The 23,925-nt window shown below is 35.6% G+C and overlaps 1 protein-coding gene and 1 pseudogene across 11 annotated transcripts in view; one reads left to right on the plus strand and one right to left on the minus strand.

Annotated features, from left to right (window-relative positions):
- Positions 1 to 23,925, minus strand: part of MYO3A (myosin IIIA) — a 234,307-nt gene that overhangs the window by 79,580 nt on the left and 130,802 nt on the right. For all 11 annotated transcript variants that reach the window (XR_002477556.2, XR_002477552.2, XM_012450143.3 and 8 more), the window contains 2 exons: positions 8,551 to 8,677; positions 3,341 to 3,551 (listed from right to left, as the gene is read on the minus strand). Coding sequence is in view for 9 of the 11 variants with exons in the window: in XM_012450143.3 (XP_012305566.3) it covers positions 3,341 to 3,551; positions 8,551 to 8,677 (338 nt within the window). In the remaining 2 variants the exon portion in view is untranslated. The remainder of the gene's footprint in view (positions 1 to 3,340; positions 3,552 to 8,550; positions 8,678 to 23,925) is intronic.
- LOC105715737 (transcription factor BTF3-like) lies at positions 2,661 to 3,182 on the plus strand (annotated as a pseudogene).

Below are 23,925 nucleotides of genomic sequence, written 5' to 3' on the forward strand. Positions count from 1 at the left end.
TCCTGAAGAGGTAATGGAAAACAGGGAATCTTAGCGTTGTCATTAGTGATTGAGCTAAGAAACTACTATAAGGACATACACTTAGAGTGAAATTTTCTTCACTGAAATAGTTTCTGTCTGTAGCACATAAAGATAATGGCAGATATTGATTTTTGTATGAAAATAGAACAAACTGAAACAAAAGAAACTTTTTCTTCTCCTAAGAACAAGCTTGAGTGAGTCAGGAATTACAAGAACCACCTGGGTAGCAATTAGAGCACAGCAAAAATATATTTATCAAAAACTGTCCCAGAAAAGCAAAAATTCTGTTAAAGAGCATAGTCTTTAATTTTAAGAGAATAATTTGAAAATCTTACTAAAAGATCTTAATTATTTTAAAGAATTGTTATTTGCTTTTGGATCATTTGCTTATAAAAATATAGAACAAATGGCAACCTGGAGAAAAATAAATACATAGGGATTTATTTTTACATTTAAATACTTTAAAATATAATTAAATATTATTTCACAATTAAGTATTTCAAATACATTTTTTTCTACTATTGGCCAAAAGGTTTACTCCTCCCCAAAGAAATAGATACATTGCAGAGTTATTGTGATGTAAATTTAAAAAGAAAGTACAAAAGATTCTCTATGTGTTTATCATTTAGGTATTCCAGGGTTATACTTAGTATTATGTAAGGAAGTGATCTGGAAATGACAGTCAGCAACTGCACACTGTGAGCTGAAGGATCTGCTCTACATTTGGAGGAAGTGACTGAATTCAAATTTCAGGCTGTGGAATACTTTAAATATGTGCTGGGATGGACAAAAGGAAAGCTATCTGAGTATTTCTGAAAGTTCTTATTTTGAATAATAATTCCATATTATTGTATGAGCCAAGATGTCTAGTTAATACTTATGCTGGTTTTATCAAAATTATTATCCTTTTACAATCTCTTTGCCCCACAGGATCCCACAGAGATAAATGTTTAACTCACTGCATAAAAAAGTGTTAGAGCCAGGAGGGACCTTACAAATGATCTAGTTCAGGGATTCTTAAAGTAGGATCTGTTCATGGCTTTCAAGTGGTCTGGAATCATAAGTGTGCAATATTTTGGTGGGCATGTAGAAATATATCCATTTTTTATTTTGAACTGAAGGAAAAAGAAAGTTTTCAAGATGTTCTTAAAAGGCTCCAAGATATACTCCAACAACTAAGACCACTGACTGGTCATTCAATGCCCTTATTTAACAGTTGAGGAGGGAAAGACCCAGACAAATGCAGTAAGTTGCACAGTATCCCATAACGAGTTAATGGCAAAGCTTAACATACAACATGTGCTGTTTAAAATCTTAGTGTACATCTTGACAAAGTTAAACTAAATTATTTCAATTGGCCTCCCTTTAGTTTTTAAACTTTCTGTAAAAATTCTGAAAATCTAAGATTTGGATTGTTTTCATTAGTGAATAGAAAAGAAAGTTGCCATTTAGTATATTTAGTCTATGTACATTTAGTACACAGGCTACAGTGGACCCCCCTTCTGGGTAGGTTCCATTTAGTGCCAAATATGCAGATGATAATTAACAAAATGAGGCCAAATCACTAAATATCTTGCATATATTTTCTGGAATATACAGAAAATAAAAATCTCTGACTTTTTTCCATTTTCATATGAATGCTTGACGTAATATAGATGACCACAGCAGAACATACAAACCATTTTGACCATTACATCAAAATGGGAAAATGGTATAGATGGTACCCAGGAGGTACAGAAGCAATTTTGAGAGACACAGAACATGGAGAAAATTAATGGCTTTTAGATATCTTGACTATACATAGTATTATGGTGTGGTATGTATTTTAGTGGAAAAATAATAATGAATTGCACACTTGAAATATGTATAATGGTCTTTTATGCTTAGTAAACAAGTGTGAAGGAGGTGATCTTATGGTAGGCATCCATCTTGCTCTTCCACATGCGAAATTCTAAAGACTATGCCATTTATCACAGAACAAAGCTTTAGATGCAAATGTAAGGACCTGGATCTATGTACAAGCCCTGCCTATAGAGAGCACTTAGTCAACGGTAGCTATAATTATCTTTAAGAAGAAAGGCTTTAGACTTACAGTCAGATAATACTACTTACATCCTGGCTCTGCCATTTACTATTACCTACATTTATCTAGTGCATTTCTGAACCAAATTTCATTGGAGTTACAGTGAGGATGTAATGGGGTTACAGTTAGAGTTAAAATATGAAAAGAAAGTTTACCTTTATCTTCAAGGTTTAATTTAAACCCTCAAAATAAATACAAAGAACTGCTGAGCTGACATTTTATACAAGCATAAAATGGTATATGCTTCATGATACAACTTCTAATTAAAAGAACCTATTAGTTGATAGTAAGATATCACTTTTTAAAAATTCACTTTCTATTGTGTTATTCATGTTGCTACAGTTTATGTTGCAGCAATTAAAAAATTTTACAGTTATGTGGCATTATGAGGTGGGACTATTAGGAAGTGATCTACTAAACTATCATTTTAATAATTTAATTTTATCAATTAGAAACATCTTGGCCCCGAATGTGTGTTTCTAATCTCAGGTGGTCCACCCGAGACCCCGAGAATCAACCCTAGTCCCCCGCGCAACCCCTTATCCATGCTGACAAGATGAAAGAAACAATCATGAACCAGGAAAAACTTGCCAAACTGCAGGCACAAGTGCGCATTGGTGGGAAAAGAACTGCTCGCAGAAAGAAGAAGGTGGTTTATAGAACAGCCACAGCAGATAATAAAAAACTTCAGTTCTCCTCAAAGAAATTAGGGGTAAACAATATCGATGGTATTGAAGAGGTGAATATGTTTACAAACTAAGGAACTGTGATCCACTTTAACAACCCTAAAGTGCAGGCATCTCTGGCAGCGAACACTTTCACCTTTACAGGCCATGCTGAGACAAAGCAGCTGACAGAAATGCTACCCAGCATCTTAAACCAGCCTGGGGCAGACAGTCCGACTAGTTTAAGGAGATTGGCTGAAGCTCTGTCCAAACAATCTGTGGATGGAAAAGCACCACTTGCTACTGGAGAGGAGGATGATGATGAAGTTCCAGATCTTGCGGAGTGGATCACTGTTCCTTGGTTTGTAAACTGCATGTTCTTTACATGTACCCTAGAACCTAAAATGCAATAAAATATACATATATTAACAAATAATAATAATAAAAAAGTATTGTGGGCCTGAAAAAAAAAAAGAAACATCTTGAAAGAGACCTATACAAAACAATCAGTTAGAAAATAGATTTATATCACCTGACATTTGGGAAAAAATGTTTCTGTAAAAATTTTTACCTTGGTAATGAGTCATGCTTCAACAAACTGTTAATGCAATTGACTATCCAACTAAAAAGACGTCCATATAAAGTTTTAGCCATGGCATCCCTGATATCGGTAGCTTTTTCTACAGTGTTGGGTCGAATAATTGTTTCTCCTCTAGTGACCACACAGTGGGAGGTGAGAGCTTCTTGTAGCTCATCTGCCTGAATGCAAAGCAAAGAAGCAGCTGAAAAACAAACAGTTGTGTTGTTAGAAGAAATTATGGCAATGAAGTCACTCCTCAAAAATGAAAATGTCTTAATCTGTCTTCCTCAAATGACACAAATTAATGTGTGAAGATTATGTAATGTAAAAATACGATACTATTCAACATGAGGCCTATGTCTCTTCTTGATCATTTTTCTCAACTTTTCTCTGCTGGTTAAACTTAGGCTACTGCATAATATGACACAACCCAAATCACACTGGCTGGCAGAGTGAAATAGCTTCACAAGAAACTGGCTGTTTATGTGATGTCAAACATAGTTTCACTAAGTTATGCTAAATAATTTAAAACATAATAAATAGATTTGGTATAATTTGGATACCATTATTATATACACATTTTCAAAATGTAGAAATTAATTGGAAGGTTACTTAGATTTCAGGGGTATACCTCAATAAATGTATTTCAAGTACCTTCTGCAATACATAACAGAAAGAGCATAAACTTATCTTGAAGTACATGTACTTATAGTTGACACTCATGTATTTGTACTTATACTTGACATTCATGTACATATCATTCTACTTTTTAGTTTCATACTTCAAGTACTAAATTTTGTTAAAACTAGATGCTTGACAAACATTTATTTGGCATTTAATATTGATTGTGTTTCGTGGGGAATTTAAAATTAATAATACTTTAACTCAGTGAACAAAACTCATTTTTGAATATAATAAACATCTTTAACCAAAACTATTACATGACAGATTAGCTAACTTTTCAAATCTGTTATTCTCCTTTTAAAATATTTTGAACATTTTAAATTTACTTTTAGCACTTGTGACAAGACATTTTTTGGTTATGTGGGTAAGATTGTTAATCCCTATCTTAAAATATTTTTTCATATCGTGGAAGTACTATAGGCTCATTGCAGAAATTTTACCTTCTAAGTTAATATACTGCATTTCTTTTCTTCGAGGCATGTTTACTACCATTAGTCTGTACAAACATTTTATTTAATATAACATCTTATGCATTTCCCATTTTGCTCAATATTGTTTGTAAATGTGATTTGATTTGCAGCATAATATTCTGACAAATATCATAATATATAAATAATTTAAAAATTATTGGATGTTTAGGTTGTTTCCATATGTTCGTAATTGTAAAACATGCCAGGATAGGCCAGGCGTGGTGGCTAACATTTGTAATCCCAGCACTTTGGGAGGCCGAGGCTGGTGGATTACCTGAGGTTAAGAGTTTGAGACCAGCCTGGCTTACATGGCAAAACCCTGTCTCTACTAAAAAAATACAAAAATTAGCCAGGATGGTTGTGTGCACCTGTAGTCCCAGCTACTCAGGAGGCTGAGGCAGGAGAATCGCTTGAACCTAGGAGGTGGAGGTTGCAGTGAGACCAGATTGTGCCACTGCACTCCAGCCTGGGTGACAAAGTGAGACTCCATCTTAAAAAAAAAAAAAAAAAAGGTCAGGATAAATATTTTAAGCATAAATCTCTGTTCATATTTTCTACTATTTTCTTAACATAGGTTACCTAAATTCAGCAATTTTTCAAAAATATGTAAATATGTAAAAGTTTTTTTTTGAGACAAAGTCTTGCTCTGTCACCCAGGCTAGTGTGCTGCAGCACAGTTATGTCTCACTACACCCTCAAACTCCTGGGCTTAAGAGATCCTCCCACCTCAGCCTCCCAAGCAGCTGGGACCACAGGTGTGTGACAATCTGCCTGGCTAATTACTATTATTATTATTATTTGGTAGAGATGAGGTTTTACCATATTGGCCAGGCTAGTCTTGAACTCCTGGACTCAATAAAGTTTTTTGATATATATGATTTAAGTGCTTTTCAAAAACTCTGAACCAATTACACTTCTCTCAGCCTAATAAAACACCAATAGTTTCAATTCAATTTCATGGATACCAGAGAATATCATTTTTTTAAATAGCCAATTTGATAGGAGAAAATGTTTGCTTTTTGTTTACTTGTAATTGATTCCTAGTGAAGCTGAGTACTTTATTCTTTCATATTTTTATTGATAATTTGTTTCTTAGTTTGAAAATTACAATATTTTCATTGATATGTTCATCTTTTCCTGACCAATTTATATGAGCCTCTTCATAGCTTAAAGAAATGATTTGCTATATATGTTGTAAATATTTTCCCTTAGTTTCAAAATTGTACTGCAATTTTATTTATGTTTTCTTTTTTCAGTATGAAAGTTTTAATTTTTATGTAGTCAAATACCCATTTTTTTAAAAGAAAATCATTTCTGCTTTTGATTTTCTACACATAAACTCCTTCAAGTCCTTTCTCCCCTCAATATTATATAAATCCATTTCAGTCTCTTTAATGATTTTTTTTGCATTAGAATTTATGTATGTTTGGAATTCATTCTGGTATGCAGTATATGAGAATGATTCAAATTCCTCCTCCCCCAAATGGCTAGCCAGTTCCCTACAATACTAATTCCCTAGTGATTTGTATATGTCATTTTTGGTAATATACCTTGGATCTGTTTCTGAGCAGTGTCTCCCACTGATTTGTATGTTTATTTCTGTTTCTACATTGTTTATTTATTTGACATACATTTATTGTCTACTACATGCTAGGCATTTTACCTGGGGATATATTGCTAAGTACAATACTTGCTAAAACAAAGCACTAGTCCTGATGGTCTTTATCCAGAAAGAATGGGAAGCTAATCAAGAAATTTAAACAGGAAGATAAAAGGAGAAGGATGAGGAGGAGCAGAAGGAGAGAGAGAGGGAGGTGGAGGTGAGGATGGAAAGGGAAATGGGGAGACTGAGAGAACCCACTGATACATGGGTTATGTGGTTTCTGAAAGAACTGTGGAGAATGACCTGGAAAAAAATCAATTCTTGATGTAAAATGATCAACTGGGAGGTCACTTAGTTCAGGTGAGAGGTGATGTTGTTTTTGATGAGAATGCCGACAATGGTGGTAAAGAGAAGTGGTCAGATTTGAGAGATATTTATGGGATAAAATGGTCAGAACTGGTGCTTAACTGAAACAAAGCACCTGTAAGACCATATGGGATGCAGCTTTGGTTTGGACATAATTACTTGTAACTTTTAATTAGAAATCATTTTAATGTAAATTAATAAAGTTTCTACTTTCCATGAGTGGTTTTCCAGAAAGTATTTTATTTAATTTTAATGATATTCATATTAATATCAACTTTTTGTAACCTATATGACTGTCTTCTGTTATGCAGAAATAGGTTCTGACTCATCAAAATCATTTTTTGGTTTGGTTGTTTCTAGGTATATCCTTATCTACAACCTATCTCAATTGCAACTCATTCCATTGGCTTCTGCTAGCTCTTCTAAATATGATCAGAAGGTGAGATTTAAATCTTATCAATGGAGTTGTCAGGTTATTCCTTCTACTTCTGATAAATTAATATCATACGTGTCAATTAAAATTTTTTATATATGGAAAATTCGAACGTTTCCTCAAGGTTTCCAGGAAATGCCAGTCACTACATGCCAACTCCAGACACTTGTGCTATTGTATGTATTACCACACTGGTTCCAAAGACACAGTGGGGTAGAGTTTATAGGGATCTTGGGGACAGGTCCAGACAAGGATACTGTGGCATGTAGCCTCCTAAAACTACCCCATCTCATCCTGTTCTTAAGTATAAATCAGAAAAAAGTATATAAATACAAAATTTTATTATGATTCTCCATTTTTTTTTTTTTTTTTTTTTTTTGAGACAAAGTCTTGCTCCATTACCCAGGCTGGAGTACAGTGGCATGATCTCGGCTCACTGCAACCTCTGCCTCCAGGTTCAAGTGATTCTCTTGCCTCAGCCTCTCCTCTCAAGTAGCTGATACTACAAGTGCATGTTACCATGCTTGGCTAATTTTTGTATTTTTAGTAGACACAAGGTTTTGCCATGTTGGCCAGGTTGGTCTTGAACTCCTGACCACAGGTGATCCACCAGCCTTGGCCTCCCAAAGTCCTGGGATTACAAGTGTGAGCCACTGCACTCAGTCTGATTCTTCATTTGTTATTTTGAATCAAACAGCAAATATGGAATTATGAAAGCATGTGCCAATATTAAAAATAAAATGCTGGGTGCGGTGGCTCACATCTGTAATCCTAAAACTATGGAAAGCCAAGGCGGGCGGATCACGAGGTCAGGAGACGGAGACCATCCTGGCTAACACAGTGAAACCCTGACTCCACTAAAAATACAAAAAATTAGCCAGGCATGGTGGTATGTGCCTGTAGTCCCAGCTACTCAGGAGTCTGAGGCAGGAGAATCGCCTGAACCTGGGAGGTGGAGGTTGCAGTGAGCTGACAGCGTGCCACTGCACTCCAGCCTGGGTGACAAAGCATGGTTCTGTCTTAAATAAAATAAAATAAAATAAAACAAAACAAAATAAAATAACAGAGCATACTAGGTAATACTAAATAGAAAAAAGTTATGCTCGAAGATATTAATGGAAAACATTAAACTACTGGAATAATGATAAAACTCTACTATTAAGAAAAAACTTGATTTGAAGCAAATACTATGATGTGCTTCTCTTGTGTAGAGAATGACTGCAAAATTATTCAACCCAGGATGAATGGGTGTAAAACATATCTAGTATGAAAACATACAGGCCTTTATTACTTGTCAAATGATATAGATGCTAAATCTATAAGACAATAACTTACAACTCTTTTTCAGATCGGTTTACTTAATGTTAACTATATGTGCTTTTATATCAAAATGTAAATAGCTCCCAAAATAGTCATAAAAGCCTAATCTTTAGAAACATTTTCTACAGTAATTAGTTAATTTGTAGGCATGAAGATGTTTTAAGTAGTGGACTTCTAAAATTTAATTTTACACAAATTAAATCTGAGTATTCTTTTAAGGATTCTATGTTAGCACAATTGCTTGAAATGATACTTATGTGATACTTATGGTATGTCATAAGACTTTGAAAGAGTTCAGTTTTCAATAGAAGATAATAAAACTTACAGTTCTCCAGGGCTGTATGATTAGAAATGTGGCTCTTGTCAATCTGGTGTTCAGTTGCCACAGAAGAAAATTCAATGTTGCCAACATTCAAGATTGCAGTGAGTATGCTGTATATACTTCCAAGTTGCTGAAACACACCAAAGAAACATTAGCATCATTCTTCCCTTGAGTACAGCCAAGCAGTGACTATGGCTGGGAACAGAATGGGAGAGAACCCTCAGGCTCTATCATATCTATACACAGACTATGATGATGCCACCCTGAGATCCAAGTAGGCTTGGCCTTATTCATTATTTTAATCTCAGAGGTTAGCATAGTGCCTGTTACCCAGTAAGTGCTTAAAAATATTTTATAAATGCAAATATGAATAAAAAATAAAAACGAGAAGCTGTTCTCAACAGATAAATCTATCCATGCAGAATTGAACTTCAGAACTTAGTGCGGTTGTTACCATATGGATTTTTCTTGAGGCCATCTTAAAAGTGAGGCTATATGTGTAAATAAAGGAGAGTTAAGAAAGAAAAATCAAAAAATCCCAGCACCCAAATCAAAGGATATGTGTGGTTTATGTACAAGCATAAGACTTTTTTTTTTTTTTTTTTAATCAAAGACTCACTTGCTCAGGCTAGAGTGCAGTGGCACTGTCTCAGCTCACTGCAACCTCTGCCTTCTGGGCTCAAGTGATCCTCTCACCTAAGCCCCTTGTGTAGCTGGGACTACAGCTGCATGCCACCATGCCCAGCTGATTTTTTTTTAAAAATATATATATTTTGTAGAGACAGGGTCTTGCCATGTTGCCCAGGCTGGTCTTGAACTCTTGGGCTCAAGCAATCTGTCCACATTGGCCTCTCAAAGTGCTGGCACTATAAGTGTAAACTACTGTGCCAGGCCACATAAGAAGTTTGGATGACAGCATAGAGTTTATAGTAGTTATTACTTCTTTAATATACATTCCTAAATAAGGTACATCAAATTACATTCAGAAACATGTATACACACATATATGATTCTTTTTGGAGACATTGAAGGCATATGTCAAGGAGTCTATGGTAATTCTAGCTCTTCAACTATGTTCGTGGTACAGTGAAGTACAGGAAAGAGACAAAATTCTTTATTGTTTTTACAAGCTGCTGCATCTATTCCAGCCCAGATTCTATACTTAACGAAGTGATTATTCTATCCTCTCTCATATTCCAAGTCAAGATAAAAGCTAGATGTGAAAAAACATCTTGAAGGATATGCACTTACTCATATATAATACATATAAATATATATTTAATAAATATATAAACAAACATTTGTTGAATTAATATATATGTGGGATATTTATTTATTGATTTAATAAACACATATTTTATGGCAGGCACTGTTCTAGTCACAGGTAATTCAGCAGCAGACAGACTGAAGATCTTGGTTTCCTTGGGGTATTCAGGCGGTAAGGAGGCAGACAGTAAGAAAATAAGCAAATAAATAAGCATGATATGTTCAGAAAAATATTACAAGGGTTATGAAGAAAATAGAGCTAAGAAGTACTTATTTAATAAAGTGGAAAGTTCCTGGGAAAGGATGAGCAGGATTTTTCAGTCAGGAGGTCAGGGAAGGGTGCCCTCAGAGGAAGCAATGGGGAAGCTGAGGCCTGAATGACCGGAAGGCACCAGACATGAACTTGAATCAGACCATTCTAGGCAGAGGACAACAAAAGCAAAGCCCTTCCTAGAGGAAAGAAGGAAAACCCACGAGGGCTGGAGGAGGGTGAGGATGAGGAGGAACAGTACAGTAAGAACTCAGAGAGGTAAGCCTGGGCAAGACCACCGAGGCTCCCTGGGCTAACAGAAAGAGCTTAGAGCTGGGCATTGTGGCTCACACCTATAATCCCAGCACTTTGGAAGGCCGAGGTGGGTGGATTACTTGAGGTCAGGAGTTTGAGACCAGCCTGGCCGACATAGTGAATTTAGTACAAAAATTAGCTGAACATGGTGGCATGCACCTGTAATCCCAGCTACTCAGGAGGCTGAGGCAGGAGAATCTCTTGAACCTGGGAGGCAGGGAATGCAGTGAGCTGAGATTGCATCACTGCACTCCAGCCTAGCGACAGAGTGAGACTTGGCTCCAAAAAAAAAAAGCTTTGATTTGATTTTGTGCTAATTGCCATAGAAAGCTACCAGAGATTTCAAAGCAGGAAGCAAAATTATCTTTTATATTTTAAATGGATGAGTCTGGTTATCCTGTGAAACTGAGTGGACTGGGGCAAGACGGAAAACTCAGGAGGCTACTGCAGTGGTCTAGGTGAGAGATGACAGTGGCTTGGATAGAACAGTAAATGGTAGAGATGGAAAGAAGTAAATGGATGTAAGGTGTATTTCAGAAGTGGAACAATACATATGCTGATTGACTAGATGTAAATAATTTTTCTAAGAAAATTCTGTTAAGGAATTACCATTTGTAATATGTATAACTTGCAATGAAGCAACCAGTAATGGCTTTCATGGCTTTCAGGTGGAAAAATCATACAGCATCTGACATTGTGCTATATACTTCTTGAGGAAACTATAGGCCTTAGGAAGAAAAACAACAACCACCTATTAAAAAGTACCTTTCAGCTGATACTTAGTTGTGTTACCTGGTGTATCATACATTTCCCTGGCATATTTCAGGTGTTACTCCTACTCAATTTTCATTATAACCTCTCTGAACAATTTAAAAGTGGGTAAAGGATATAAACAGACACTTCTCGAAAGAAGACATACGTACAGCTAACAATCACATGAAAAAAAGATCAATGTCACTGACCATTAGAGAAACACAAATCAAAGCCACAATGAGATACCATCTCACACCAATCAGGATAGCTATTATTAAAAAGTCAAAAAATAACAGATGCTGGTGAGGTCATGGAGAAAAAGGAACATTTCTACACTGTTGGTGGAAGTCTGAATTAGTTCAACCATAGTAGAATACAGTGTGGTGATTCCTCAAAGACCAAAAGACAGAAATACTATTTGATCCAGAAATTCCATTACTGGGTATATATACCAAAAGAAATATAAATTGTTCTATTATAAAGACATGCACGCATCTGTTCATTGCAGCACTATTCACAATAGCGAAGACATGGAATCAACCTAAATGCCCATCAATGATACACTGGATAAAGAAAATGTGGTATATATACACTATGGAATACTATGTAGCCATAAAAAAGGAACAGGATCATGTCCTTTGCAGGGACATGGATGGACTGGGGGCCATTATCCTTAGCAAAATAATGGAGGAACAGAAAACCAAATACTGCAGGTTTTCACTTATCTGTGAGAGCTAAATGATAAGAACGCATGAACACACAGAGGGGAACAACACACACTGGGGCCTACTGGAGGCTGGAGGGTAGGAGGCCTGGCACAGGGTAGGAGGGAGAGATCAGGAAAAATACTGGGTACTAGGCTTAATGCCTGGGTGATGAAATAATCTGTACAACAAACCCCTATGACACACGTTTACCTATGCAAACAAACCTGCACAGGTACTCTGAACTTAAATAAAAGTTGTTAAATGTGTTTTTTTATCCTAGATAAGGATGTTACCAATATAATGAGTATAAAACTGGCCTATGAACTTGGAAATATATAATAAAATGATGCAGAATTCCATCATAAAGTATAAGGGATTGGTTGAATCCAGTAAAACAGTGAAGAGGCTTGGCTATATATAGAGTTGCATCTACAAATCCTACCTATCCAGACCTGCAGAAAAATTGTTCAGAGAGGTTGTAATGAAAATTGAGTAGGACTAACACCTGAAATATGCCCAGAGAAATGTATGATACACCAGGTAACACAACTAAGTATCAGCTGAAAGGTCCAACTTGGGCTCCCCATCTGGATCTGATGAGAATAGATCCAGATCTATGGCTTGGATTAAATGACCTTAAAACAGTGGTTCTCAATTGTGGGAGAAGGAGTAACAACTCTGCCATCACAGGACATTGGCAATGTTTGGATACATTATTGGTAGTTACAAATGGGGTTGGAGTGCTACTGGCATCTACGGAGAAGAGGTGAAGGGTGCTGCTAAATATCCTACACCGCACAGGAGAAACCCCACAAGAATTATTGGACCCAAATGTAAATAGTACTGAGGTTGAGACACCTTGTCCCAGAGAAATGCAGGATCTAGATTCTGGACAAAGTCTCAAAATTCTTTGTCCCCAAAGAATGGTCCTGAACTTTTAGTGTCAGCTCATAATACTAGGAAAATATAAAAATAAGAATAGAGGTACTGAAGTAAATAACATTTGTAGCATCTGTTGTGGGTTGAATTGCACCCCGCTCAGATTCATATGTTGAAGTCCTAAGCCCCAGTACTCAGAATGAGGTCTTATTTGGAAATAGGGTCGTTGCAAATGTAAATAGTTAAGATGAGGTCATACTGGAGTAGGGTGGACTCTTAATCTACTATACTGGTGTCTGTTTAAAAGAACATGTGAAAAGACAGACACACACAAGGAGAACACAACGTGAAGACAAATTTAGGTGGAGATGGGGTGACGCATCTGCAATACAAGAATACCAATGATTACTGGGGAACCACCAGAAACTAGGAGCAGAGCATAGAGCAGATTCTTCCTCACAACCCTCGGGAGAAGCAAACCCTGTTCACATCCTAATCTCAGACTTTGAGCCTCTTGTGCTGTCAACAATAAATTTCTGTGGTTTAAGCCACCAAGTGTGTGGTAGTTTGTTACAGCAGTCCTAGCAAACTCACGCTTTTTTGTTATCAATAAGATATGTAATCTTGGAATAATCAACGTGTTTACTCTTAAATATCAAAAACTGTTAAGACAATATGTGAGACATAGTAAAGATCATATTAGTGACATAGTAAATCATCTGACAATTAGTCTTGTGACTTAAATTTAAATACTTATTTGATATTACACTTATGGCTTTAATTTGAAAAGCAGAACATATTTTGATTGCAAACTGCATTCAAATGTAAAAGATAACTTGATTTACTACATTAATAATTTTGAATCATTAGATCTTCTTATGCACTAAATTTAAGTGCATAAGAAGATTTGGTAAATTATTAGGAAATTTAGAAAGCACTAATCAGTCTTTATAAACCTTCTCTGTCCTTCATTTGGAGTGTTTGAAAGACTGAGATGTACTAAACCTTTGTATAAGTTCAAGTGTTAAAGAAAATTTAGTTATATTTCTTTAGGGCAATATAAAGTTATATTTATGAGTTAAATGAACAAAGAACAACTAACCGAAAGGTTTTTTTATATTCTTATACAAAAACTGTTGGATTCACTAATTGAATAAAATGATGAGTGAGCAGAATTTTTAAGCTTAAGAACAAAATCTAGATATAAATACATGGTTTCAAAATCACCAGTACATATATTGAATTATTTAAATAAAAGCAACTGTAAATTGTCTTTTCTGAGCACAAGCGTACCTTCTTTGGATATTAAAACAACTACCAGGTGAATAGCCTGCACTTAGTTGCATATTTATCCATTAAGGTGATGGTCATACCTAGACTCAAAAGCAAGATTAGCATACAGTTTGTCCCTGGCATGATCCTCTTCTTGGCCAGTCTCCTTGCCTCTGGTCTTGCCACTCACCAATCGTCTTCTACATGGGTGTCAGAGTGACTTTTCTAACAGGCAAATCACATTATCCTATGTCTCAGTTAAAATATTTCAGTGGCCCCTATTACCTTAGTAATAAAGCTCCAGCTTCTTACCAAGGCATGAGAAGGAAGGTGCCGCATCTTCCTGTGCCTGACTGCCTGTCCATTGCCATTTCCAGCTAGTTTTCTTTGACATATTTCAGCCAGCCAAACTCCTCATAGGTTCCCAAGCATCGCATGTTATTTGGTTATTTTCATGTCTCAGTTCTGGCATATGCTCTTCTTTTTTCTCATTCTGGGTGTTCTTTTTTCCACCCCAGACTTCATGTTTCCGTGAAATTCTCTGCATTTCACAGAGTTGACTACATTTTATTTAAATGATGCCTAGTGTATATTTCTTCTATCAGCTTATAAACTTACTGAGGATAGAGACTGTGACTAATTCATATCTCTAATTTTTAGCACAGGTCCTGGTACACAGGTAGTACCAATAAATGCTTGTCAAACTGTTTTATTTGGTTTCAGTCAAGTGACAGTACAATTTCCTTCACTGTCAAAACATAATCTCTCCTATTTGTTTTACATCTATAAGATAAAGATCTTAATCTGTGCCTCATTGTTTCTACTTATCTTTCTCAGAATTTTTTTTTAAATCTAAATGTCCCCTTCTTTTGATGTCAAACTTTGCATCCTGAGCAAGTGGTTAGATTTTATGAGAACAAAAAGATCTCACTAAGCCAAGTTGTTTTTTTTCCAAAAGCCAATTAACTTCTCTAAGTGGCAGAGCCCTGTGGCTGGGAAATACATGATTTCCTTTTCTGTGATTTTGTTTTGGGGATAGAAGCTACAGTCCATGCAGGGTAGACTGAGTTTGGTGTACAGAGTTGTTTTGGCAACATGTGCTAAGTCCTTTCTTAGGGCCTCAACCTATACCTCATGCCTAACTGATATCCATGTGAGAGAGGGCTGGGAAAGAGGGCAATGACCAGACCTCAAAGGAGGTGGGGATCATCACGGACCAGGACAAAGTGGCCCACCCCTGGTGGATGTGGCACCATCCAGTCTAATCCTTGGAGAGCCAAGGTACTAATGCTCCTGTTGAGAAAGGATAGGGAGGCAGGCTGAGTTGGAGGTAGGCTGAGAAGAAGGGAGGCTGGGGAGCAGGGGACCCAGGAAAGGGTATTACTGCAACTCACATGCCAGGCAGATAAGAACTGATGGGACAGAAGAAGATGCTCTGCAATCAGCATTTGCAGCTGGTGGAACATAAGATATTAATATGTTCCCTATTCTTAGGTTCAATTCTGCAGATACTTTAAGCAATAAAATGGTATGCACAATCTGCAAAGACTAGAAGGAAATTAAATGCCCCTCAATTTTAGTCGTGGAAACATAGAGTTGGAAGTGACTTGGAAATTAATTATCCCTTTTCCCTCCTTTTACTGGTAAATAAGCTTAGACCAGAAAGTTTAGTTATTGGATGCACAACCAGAAATAAACAGTGTCAAGGACTTTAGCCCAGGGATCTTGACTCCCTAGCACAGATTATTTTTATTTTGCCAACTACCTCCTTGGTCCTCTCTTTTAGTTTAAGGCATCAGTGTTGGCCAAATCATGGCATTCTGGAATTATAACTTATTTTATGCTTTTAGAATGAAAAAAGTAAGTAGGTATCAAATTATTATTTTAAAATTAATACAAATGACTAACCAAATGGGATATACACACCCTTTCCATTCTGACCAAAACCAATTTTTAAAAATGAAGTATTTCATGGAAATTCAATACTTTGTGTGATGCTTTAAAATATTTAACTTCTTTCACAAATATTATTTGATCATAACTAAAGATATAACTGATAATCCGAAGAAAACATGCTAGCATGTGATTTTAGACTATCATAAGAAATGAAAGCACAATTAAAGCAGAAAAAAGGCATTTTCATCTTAGACATAAGACATATGACTTTGTGCAAAAAAACCCCACAGAAATTCTCATTATATGGTAAAAATTGCCTCTAATTGAGACAAACCACTCATTGAATCATCAAGCTACTGTGAATCATCAAACTACCAATCATTTATTTTAAAACTATGGCAGTGAAATGACTTAGGAAATCATATGATTTAACGGTTTCAGAGTTTTCCAATTGGTGTTATTTTAGAGATTATCTGATTCTGATTTACTCATCATTACTTAGGCTTGTGCTGAATCACAAATGCACATGTGAACTGTAAACGCTGAGAGCATTTAAAGGGACACATACACTGGGGGTCCTGTCAACATCAGTGAGAGAGAGTGAGAGAGAAAGTGAGAGAAAAAGACTCTGCATTGGAGAGTCACTGAATTGTGCTGCAGTAAACTGTGAAGGGAGCATGCTGTGCTTAGAGGATACCAGAATCATGCCACTTATCTTGATATTAAAAGTTGTCTTTTACTATCAAAATAGATTAGAAGCAGCTATTGACAAAGAACATATCCAAGAAAGCCAATAAGGTAGCGTAAAAAAATCAATACTGGGATAAAAAGGAAGTAAATACCCATGCAGTTTAATTATGCCAAATCCAAACTGGGACAGTCTCTGCTTTTAGATGGGAGGCCACCACATCCTAGGAGAATCACCTTGAACTGGACTAAAAGTCTTCCCGGGTTGTGCTTCAGCTCCAGAAACAGATGTTATATTTTCCTTTATCCTAAGCTATATGTTTGGATGTTCAATAAGTATTGAATATGTTTAAATTTGGAATATACAGTTTGAAATAAATAAATCATATTTGTCAGTAGATGCTAGCTGCAAAACTTGTTTCATTTTAATGTTAGTAAACATTAGTGTTACTAAACCAAGCAACAGAAAGGAGTTCAGCCAAACACAAGTGTAACACTGCCTCTAATGAGTGGGACTTTGAAGTAAACAAACCAATTAAAAATGAATCCTTGCTTCTAAGATAGCGAACTCTGGAAAAGTGAATGTGTAATAAGCAGATCAACTCTGAAGACAAAAGACAGGGAACAGGACTATGAAGAGGCCCAGCCTCTGGTCACAGGCAGGCACTACCTTGCTTGTCATACATCTTCCAGTTAGGAGGATGCCCTGAGTTCCTACTAGCTGCTCCTGTTTACCCCTAACCAATCATCCAACAGAGCCTGGCCACAGTTCAAAAGGAGCTTCTACCACTAGCAACACTGATCTTATGACCAACGATTGAGGAAAAGAATGACTGTTGCTTTTTTCTTTATTCCATGAATCCCAAATAAATTGGCTCTGCTTCTAAGAGGCAGGACACTGAGTGCTTGGATCAGCTTGTCTCCATAGGCAAAAGCTGTGAAAGGGGTAAAGACTAGGTTAGGGAGGGCTGAGGGAGGGGAAGTGATACAGTGGAAGGGGAAGGTCCAGATTTGAAAGTGAATTTTGGCAGAGGGAAAGATGCACCTAGAACATGCATCTGGGTCATGACCAGGAAAGAGTAGAGGTAGGGGTAGAATTAGGGTTAGGGTGACTAATAAGAGCAAAAGACTTAAGTGGTCATTTATGATGCCTGGGACATTAGAATTAGAGCATAAGAATGAGACTATATCTAGAATAGGGTGGCATGTGGAGTCTCCTTGGAATGTGTCCCTGGCTTATCTGCCATTTTTGGGTAGAGGCCACATATCACCTCGAACATGGCTGAAACTCATGCTTTCTGAGTCAGGGAGTTCCTCTCCCAGAGTTGAAGCCATTACGAATACATTTATTTCTCTAGTATTAAAAATATCAGCAGGTGCAGTGACTCATGCCTGTAATTTCAGCTAATTGGAAGGCTGAGGCAAGAGGATCACTTAAGGCCAGCTTCAAGACTAGCCTGGGCAACACAGTGAGACCCATCTCTACAAACTTTGTTTAAAAAAGTTAGCTGGGCATGGTGGTAATCGCCTGTAGTCCCAGGCAATCAGGAGGCTGAGGTGGGAGGATAAATTGAGCTCAGGAGTTTGAAACTGCAGCGGGCTATGATTTCACTCTGCACTCCAGCCTGGGCAACACAGAGAGATCCCATTACAAAAGAGAGAAAAAAAAAAAAAAACCCAAAAAGCTATTTTCTAGAAATGTATCAGGGTCATCTCTGACTCCAGGTCCTACAGTTCAAACCTTGTTCCCAAAAGACAATCAGGTAAGGTCAATGGCACAAATTTCAGCATGTTTGAAATAGGTTAGGATGTCTATCATGCAGACCTCATGGCATGTACAAGGATATATACACTCTATCCTTTACATGAGGTATCCAAGGTAAGTTCTAAATGCTTAGTTATCTCTCAATTGTTCAACTCCTAACCACTCATCATTTTCTTTCAACTCTCAGACAAAAGGTGCTATTGGTCAAACAAATGTTCCTGTCCTTATATATCAATCCAGACATCTTGCCAACCTTTGCTGCTTTATTTTTTTGGAGGGAGGGAGATGGGGGAATGAGATTCACATATTGGTGACTTAAGAACCAGGTACTGTCTCACTGTAACAAATTACAGCTAAGAGCAAAGTCCAAAAGCTTCTCCAAAAGCTCTCAGAGAGACTACATTAAACAATGGATTTTTGTTCCATTTTATAGCCTAAAAGCCATTTATGCATCGAGAGAGAGAAGGGTCCCATTCATCTCCTTTCTGACCTAGAGACCACAAAACCATTGAATTCCCAAATTACAGCTGCAGTGTAGTAAATAGCCTAACTTGTCAGCCCAAAGTCCCAGGTAGGGTTCATGAATCAATGGAGAAAATGCCTTATTCAGAAATGAAGATGGTCAAGTTGGAGTCTCTACTTTTAATCCAAAAGTTATTTAACTTTATCTCAAGACTTTTTGTGAGTAAAGCGTCTTCCTAAGTATGCATTCAATCTTGGCTTGCTATTGAGGTGAGTGTACAACTTTCTTCTCCTTATAATTCACGATGTTCTGGTAAAATCAGAACCCTTTGGGGATATCATTGCAATTACTCCCACTCTGGTCCCAAGAGGAGTTGTTAATAATTCCTGATTGGTGCTGGAAATAGCCTTCCAGGTTCCCTCTGGCTCCTCAACCTCTCTCTCACCTATGTGTCCCTACAAAAAATTAAGTCCTCTAGAAACATAGTAGCAATGTTTATTGAGAACTCAATGAGAGATTCTAAATTCTGGGCCTGTAAAAGTAGCCAGGAAACAGTCTCCTTATCAAATCTGAATTCCTCTTGGTTAAAGAGAAAGCTCATACTAGAAAAGTTTACTTTAAAGTTGAAATGTTTCTCAACAACCATTGTTTGACTGTGACACACCAGATTATAGTAGTCCCCTCTAAGCCATGGGGGATACCTTCCAAGATCTCCACTGGATTCCCAAAATCACAAATAGTACTGAACACTCTATATATGTACTACGTTTTTTTGATTTGATAACCAGCATGGCTACTAAGTGGCTAAGGGTCAGGTAGCATATACAGCATGGATATGCTAGACAAAGAGATGATTCATTTATCAGGATGGAGGGAGTGGGATGGCAGGAGGTTTCATCACGCTACTCAGCATGGTATACTATTTAAAACTGTTTATTTCTAGAATTTTCTGCTTAATATTTCAAACTGCAGTTGACTACAGGTAACTGAGATGGCAGAAAGTAAAACTGCAGATAAGAGGGGACGACTGTACTCTAAATATTGATTGTTACAGATCCTGTCTGGTTTGTCAGTTAAGTCTAAGAAAGTTCCTTTCATAGCAATTTTTATTTCTCATTTCTTAAGTTAGAATGGCCAATCTGTTATATCATTATTCTATATTTTCCATTCTTACGTAGATTATACAAAACAAAATCTCTTTTTCAAGAAGTCCTTATTAAATAAGATAGTTCTGAACTAAATAATTTGAATTCCATTTGAATCTATGTATTCTTATTATATCAGATAACTGTCTGGAACATCTCTGGGTTATAGAGTTAGCTTTGGGGAGATGGATTAGTGAAGACCTCTATGATCTTGATAGACAAAGATGGCACTGGATTTATCTAAACCTCCCTTGTAAGGCAGGGCCCTAATTTCAAACCAAAATAAAATCAATTTATTCTGCTTTTTCCCCAACTTCACCCAGTTAGTAAAGATCACACTTCATCCGCTAGGGGCAAGGTCTTGAAAACATCCCCCCAGTCCCCACCTCCTGTAAGCCTGAAGCAAGGATACTTAAGATGGACTTAAAAGCTTTCAAAGAGAAGGCAAGACTGAGAGACTCCTGTCAGAGCTGCCAACAACAGAAGTTCCCTATTTGGAGAATATGCTAAAAGCACTTACATCTTCACAAATACTGCTTTTGGCCATCAGATGGATCATGGAACTAAAGTTATTGCTGATAGCCTTCCATTTTAGAAGGAAGTCAACAGTGCCTTAAAAGCGGCTACAAAATCATTAGATTCAATAATTTCATAGCATATAATTTGAATAATTTTTATAAACTTTCACTTCTATTAGCATTTCTACACTTCATATATTGCTGATTAAATTTTCTAATTTTTTTGATAAAAAGATTTTTTTTTGTTTTTGTTTTTTAGCTTAAGTTCTTAGTAGAGATCTGATAACCCAAGAAATCTTGGTAAATTTCTTAAGCAGACATATTGAATGTTTAAAGCTGCAGGAGTGTCACTTATGAAAATGAAATGAAAATTCAACAAACTGCAGAAAGAGTTCATCTGAAATTCCATAAAGAGTTCATCTGAATTCCTGATTTACATTCAGAATAAAATCTTCTCTTGTCATACACTCTGAATCAACGCAGCAAACAATAAACTGTTAAGAGTAAAGTCTGAAAGCTTCTCTAAAAGCCTTAGGAGTCCCTATTAAACACAATACTTTGTTATAAAAATTAAAAAATACAACCTTTGGGACATAAGGAAGTGTTTATTACTCAGGGATAAATTTCTAGCCTTAAATGCTTTCATTATTCAATTAAAAATATAAAGAAAGAGAGGAACCAAGTATTCTCTTTTGAAAAAAGAAGAAACAAATGAATAATAAAAATATAAAAATCAAATTAAAATCAATAATACAGACAATGAAAACATTTATCAGATGGGTAAATGCATTCAATAGCCATTGTTGTGGTTTTGCCTTTTTCTTTTTTTAAAGATTCAAAACCCATTGTAAACCCAATTAAAGATAAAAGGGAACAAGGGCAAAAATGAGAATTTCTCATTGGAATGAGAAAGGAAACAAAGCCAGGGATATAGGATTAATTTAAAGTATTATAAGAAAATTCAGCAAGCAAATCTATGGCATAAGATTTCGTGATAATTTTTTAGCAAAATACAAATAACCCAAAAAAGAAGAACAAATTCAAATAGATAATTATCATAGAAGAATTAGAAAGGCACTTAAAAACTCAATATCAAAAAGGCCCAAGGGTCAGAGGCACACACAGTTGAGTTTTACCCTAATCTTTATTTAAGGTTTTAAAAGACATGACCCCAATCTTCTCTAATGATAAGAATCACTTGGGATGCTAGTAATAGCACAGAATACTAGATCTCTCTCTTAGAAATTTCCATATGGCAGGTGTGGTTAAGACTCATGTATGTGTGTTGAGGTGCTTCTTATCTTCCAAGAACATTGGGAATGATTTTAACTCACACAGGCCAAAGAAAAAAAGAAAGAAGCTCACTGGCATAACTTTAGTAATAAAATCTGATATGAAATAAAACCAAACAATAGATACATTTCATTGCTAAATATATAGATGCAAAAATTCTAAATAAAGCACAAGCTCATAGATACAGAAGTTTATCAAAAAGATAATATAGATGGACTCTATTGGGTTTATTTCAGAAATGTAAGAATATCTGAAAATATTAAGAAATTTATCAACATAAAATGGAGACATCAACAAAGTGCTGTAGGCAAAAAATATAATTATATCAATATCTGCTGAAAAAAATTTAATAAAATTCAGCAGAATTCCTAATAACAACCCTAAGTAAAACAGCAAAAAAAGGAAATTAATTATGATAAATATTATTTTTCAAAAAATAACAAAACACTGAAACTATTTCATTTAAAATCAGAAACTGAGAAGCCTACTATAATCATTATTACTTAATATTGACTTTGACTAGTCTTAGATGATCTAAGTACAAAAAAAAAAAAAAAAGAAGAAAGAAAGAAATGACTGACATAATATGAAAGGGGTAAAACTCTTCTTTTTGCTAATGACCTGATTATATATTTCAAAAATTCTACCAATGGAAAAATCCTCTCACTTATAATAGAAACCTTAACATAGTTATCAATAAATTTTAAAATAAGGCACAAGTTCTAGATGAATATAACTATAGATTATTATTAAAAACTCAAAACAGCATCTAAACAAATGGAAAGTCATATGACAAAAAGTACGTAAGTCACGTCAAAATTTGGGATGAGAGGACATAAATATCATGAAAATGACAGTGCTCCAAAAATTAATATATAAATTCAATACAATTCTAATTAAAAGTCCAACTGGGGTTGTTGGAATTGAACAAATTTATCTTACAGTTTATATGGATAAGCAATGCTAAACAACAGCTAAGGAAAGTATGGAAAAGCCTTACTAGACAGATGCCTTACTAGAGAAACACAGAATCGAACCACTGTAATCAAGTCAAAATAATCCTGCTATAGAAAGAGAAAACATAGATTGATGGCTAAAATAGAGGCATCGAAAATAGATTACATGTCATATAAGGCCTTAATATAGGATAAATCAATTCTGGCTCTCCATCTGGAATAAAAGAAAAGTAGTGCTCCATCTGGTACCATAAAATAAATTTCAAATGGATTAAAGATAAATTTATTTTTTAAACTTTCAAGAAAATCTGGGAGACTACATGTACTACCTAGAGTCAGGGGAAAATATTTAAACGGAAACTAGAGACCTAGATGTAAAGAACAAAAAGGTAAATTTGTTTGAATAAACAAAAATTAAAACTTTATTATGGTAAACAATATAACAAAAAGTAAGTCACAGAAAAATTTTACAACTACAAAGAAACATTTATAACACAAATGATAGAAACTTATAATGTCTATAACATTCAATGAGCTCTTAAAAATTGACATAAAGCATATAAATAATTCAATAAAAGAGGCAACATATATAAATATACAATTCATGAGTAAATATAAGCAGCTGGCAAACAAATGGAAAGATGTTCAAATATATTATTTGTCAAGGATATGCAAATTTAAAATGAGATACTACTTTCACCTATGGCCACAACACATTGCTGGCAGGAATAAGTGGGGAAAGGGTATTAATATGTATTAATATGTATCATTGGTGGAAATGTGAAGTGCTACAGAATTATTGGAAGGCAATCTTGCAATTTCTATTCAAATTTAAAATATATATACCTTTTAACCCACAAATTCCACTACTGGGGACATATCCCATAGAAAGAAATTCACCAGTCAATAACGACATACTTCAGCTTTGCTCATGATGGCAAAGATCTGAAAACATTCATAGTTATATGCCCAGTCATGACTAAATAGCTGAATAAATTATGGTAGTCCACACCATGGAACATTACACTGCCTTTAAAAAAAGTGACTCAGTGATTTAAAGGGATTTTCACAGGTATTGCTGAATAAGAAAAATCAGATATAGAAAAGTATGTATAATATAATCCCATATTAATAAAACAGTGACCATCTCAGCATATATATGCATGTGTCCACATTTGTGTATATATGTGTGTGTGTGTGTGTATCTATAAAC

Source organism: Aotus nancymaae, unplaced genomic scaffold, assembly GCF_030222135.1.
Source record: "Aotus nancymaae isolate 86718 unplaced genomic scaffold, 86718_ANA_hifiasm-v0.15.2.pri h1tg000077l, whole genome shotgun sequence".
NCBI lineage: Eukaryota > Metazoa > Chordata > Mammalia > Primates > Aotidae > Aotus > Aotus nancymaae.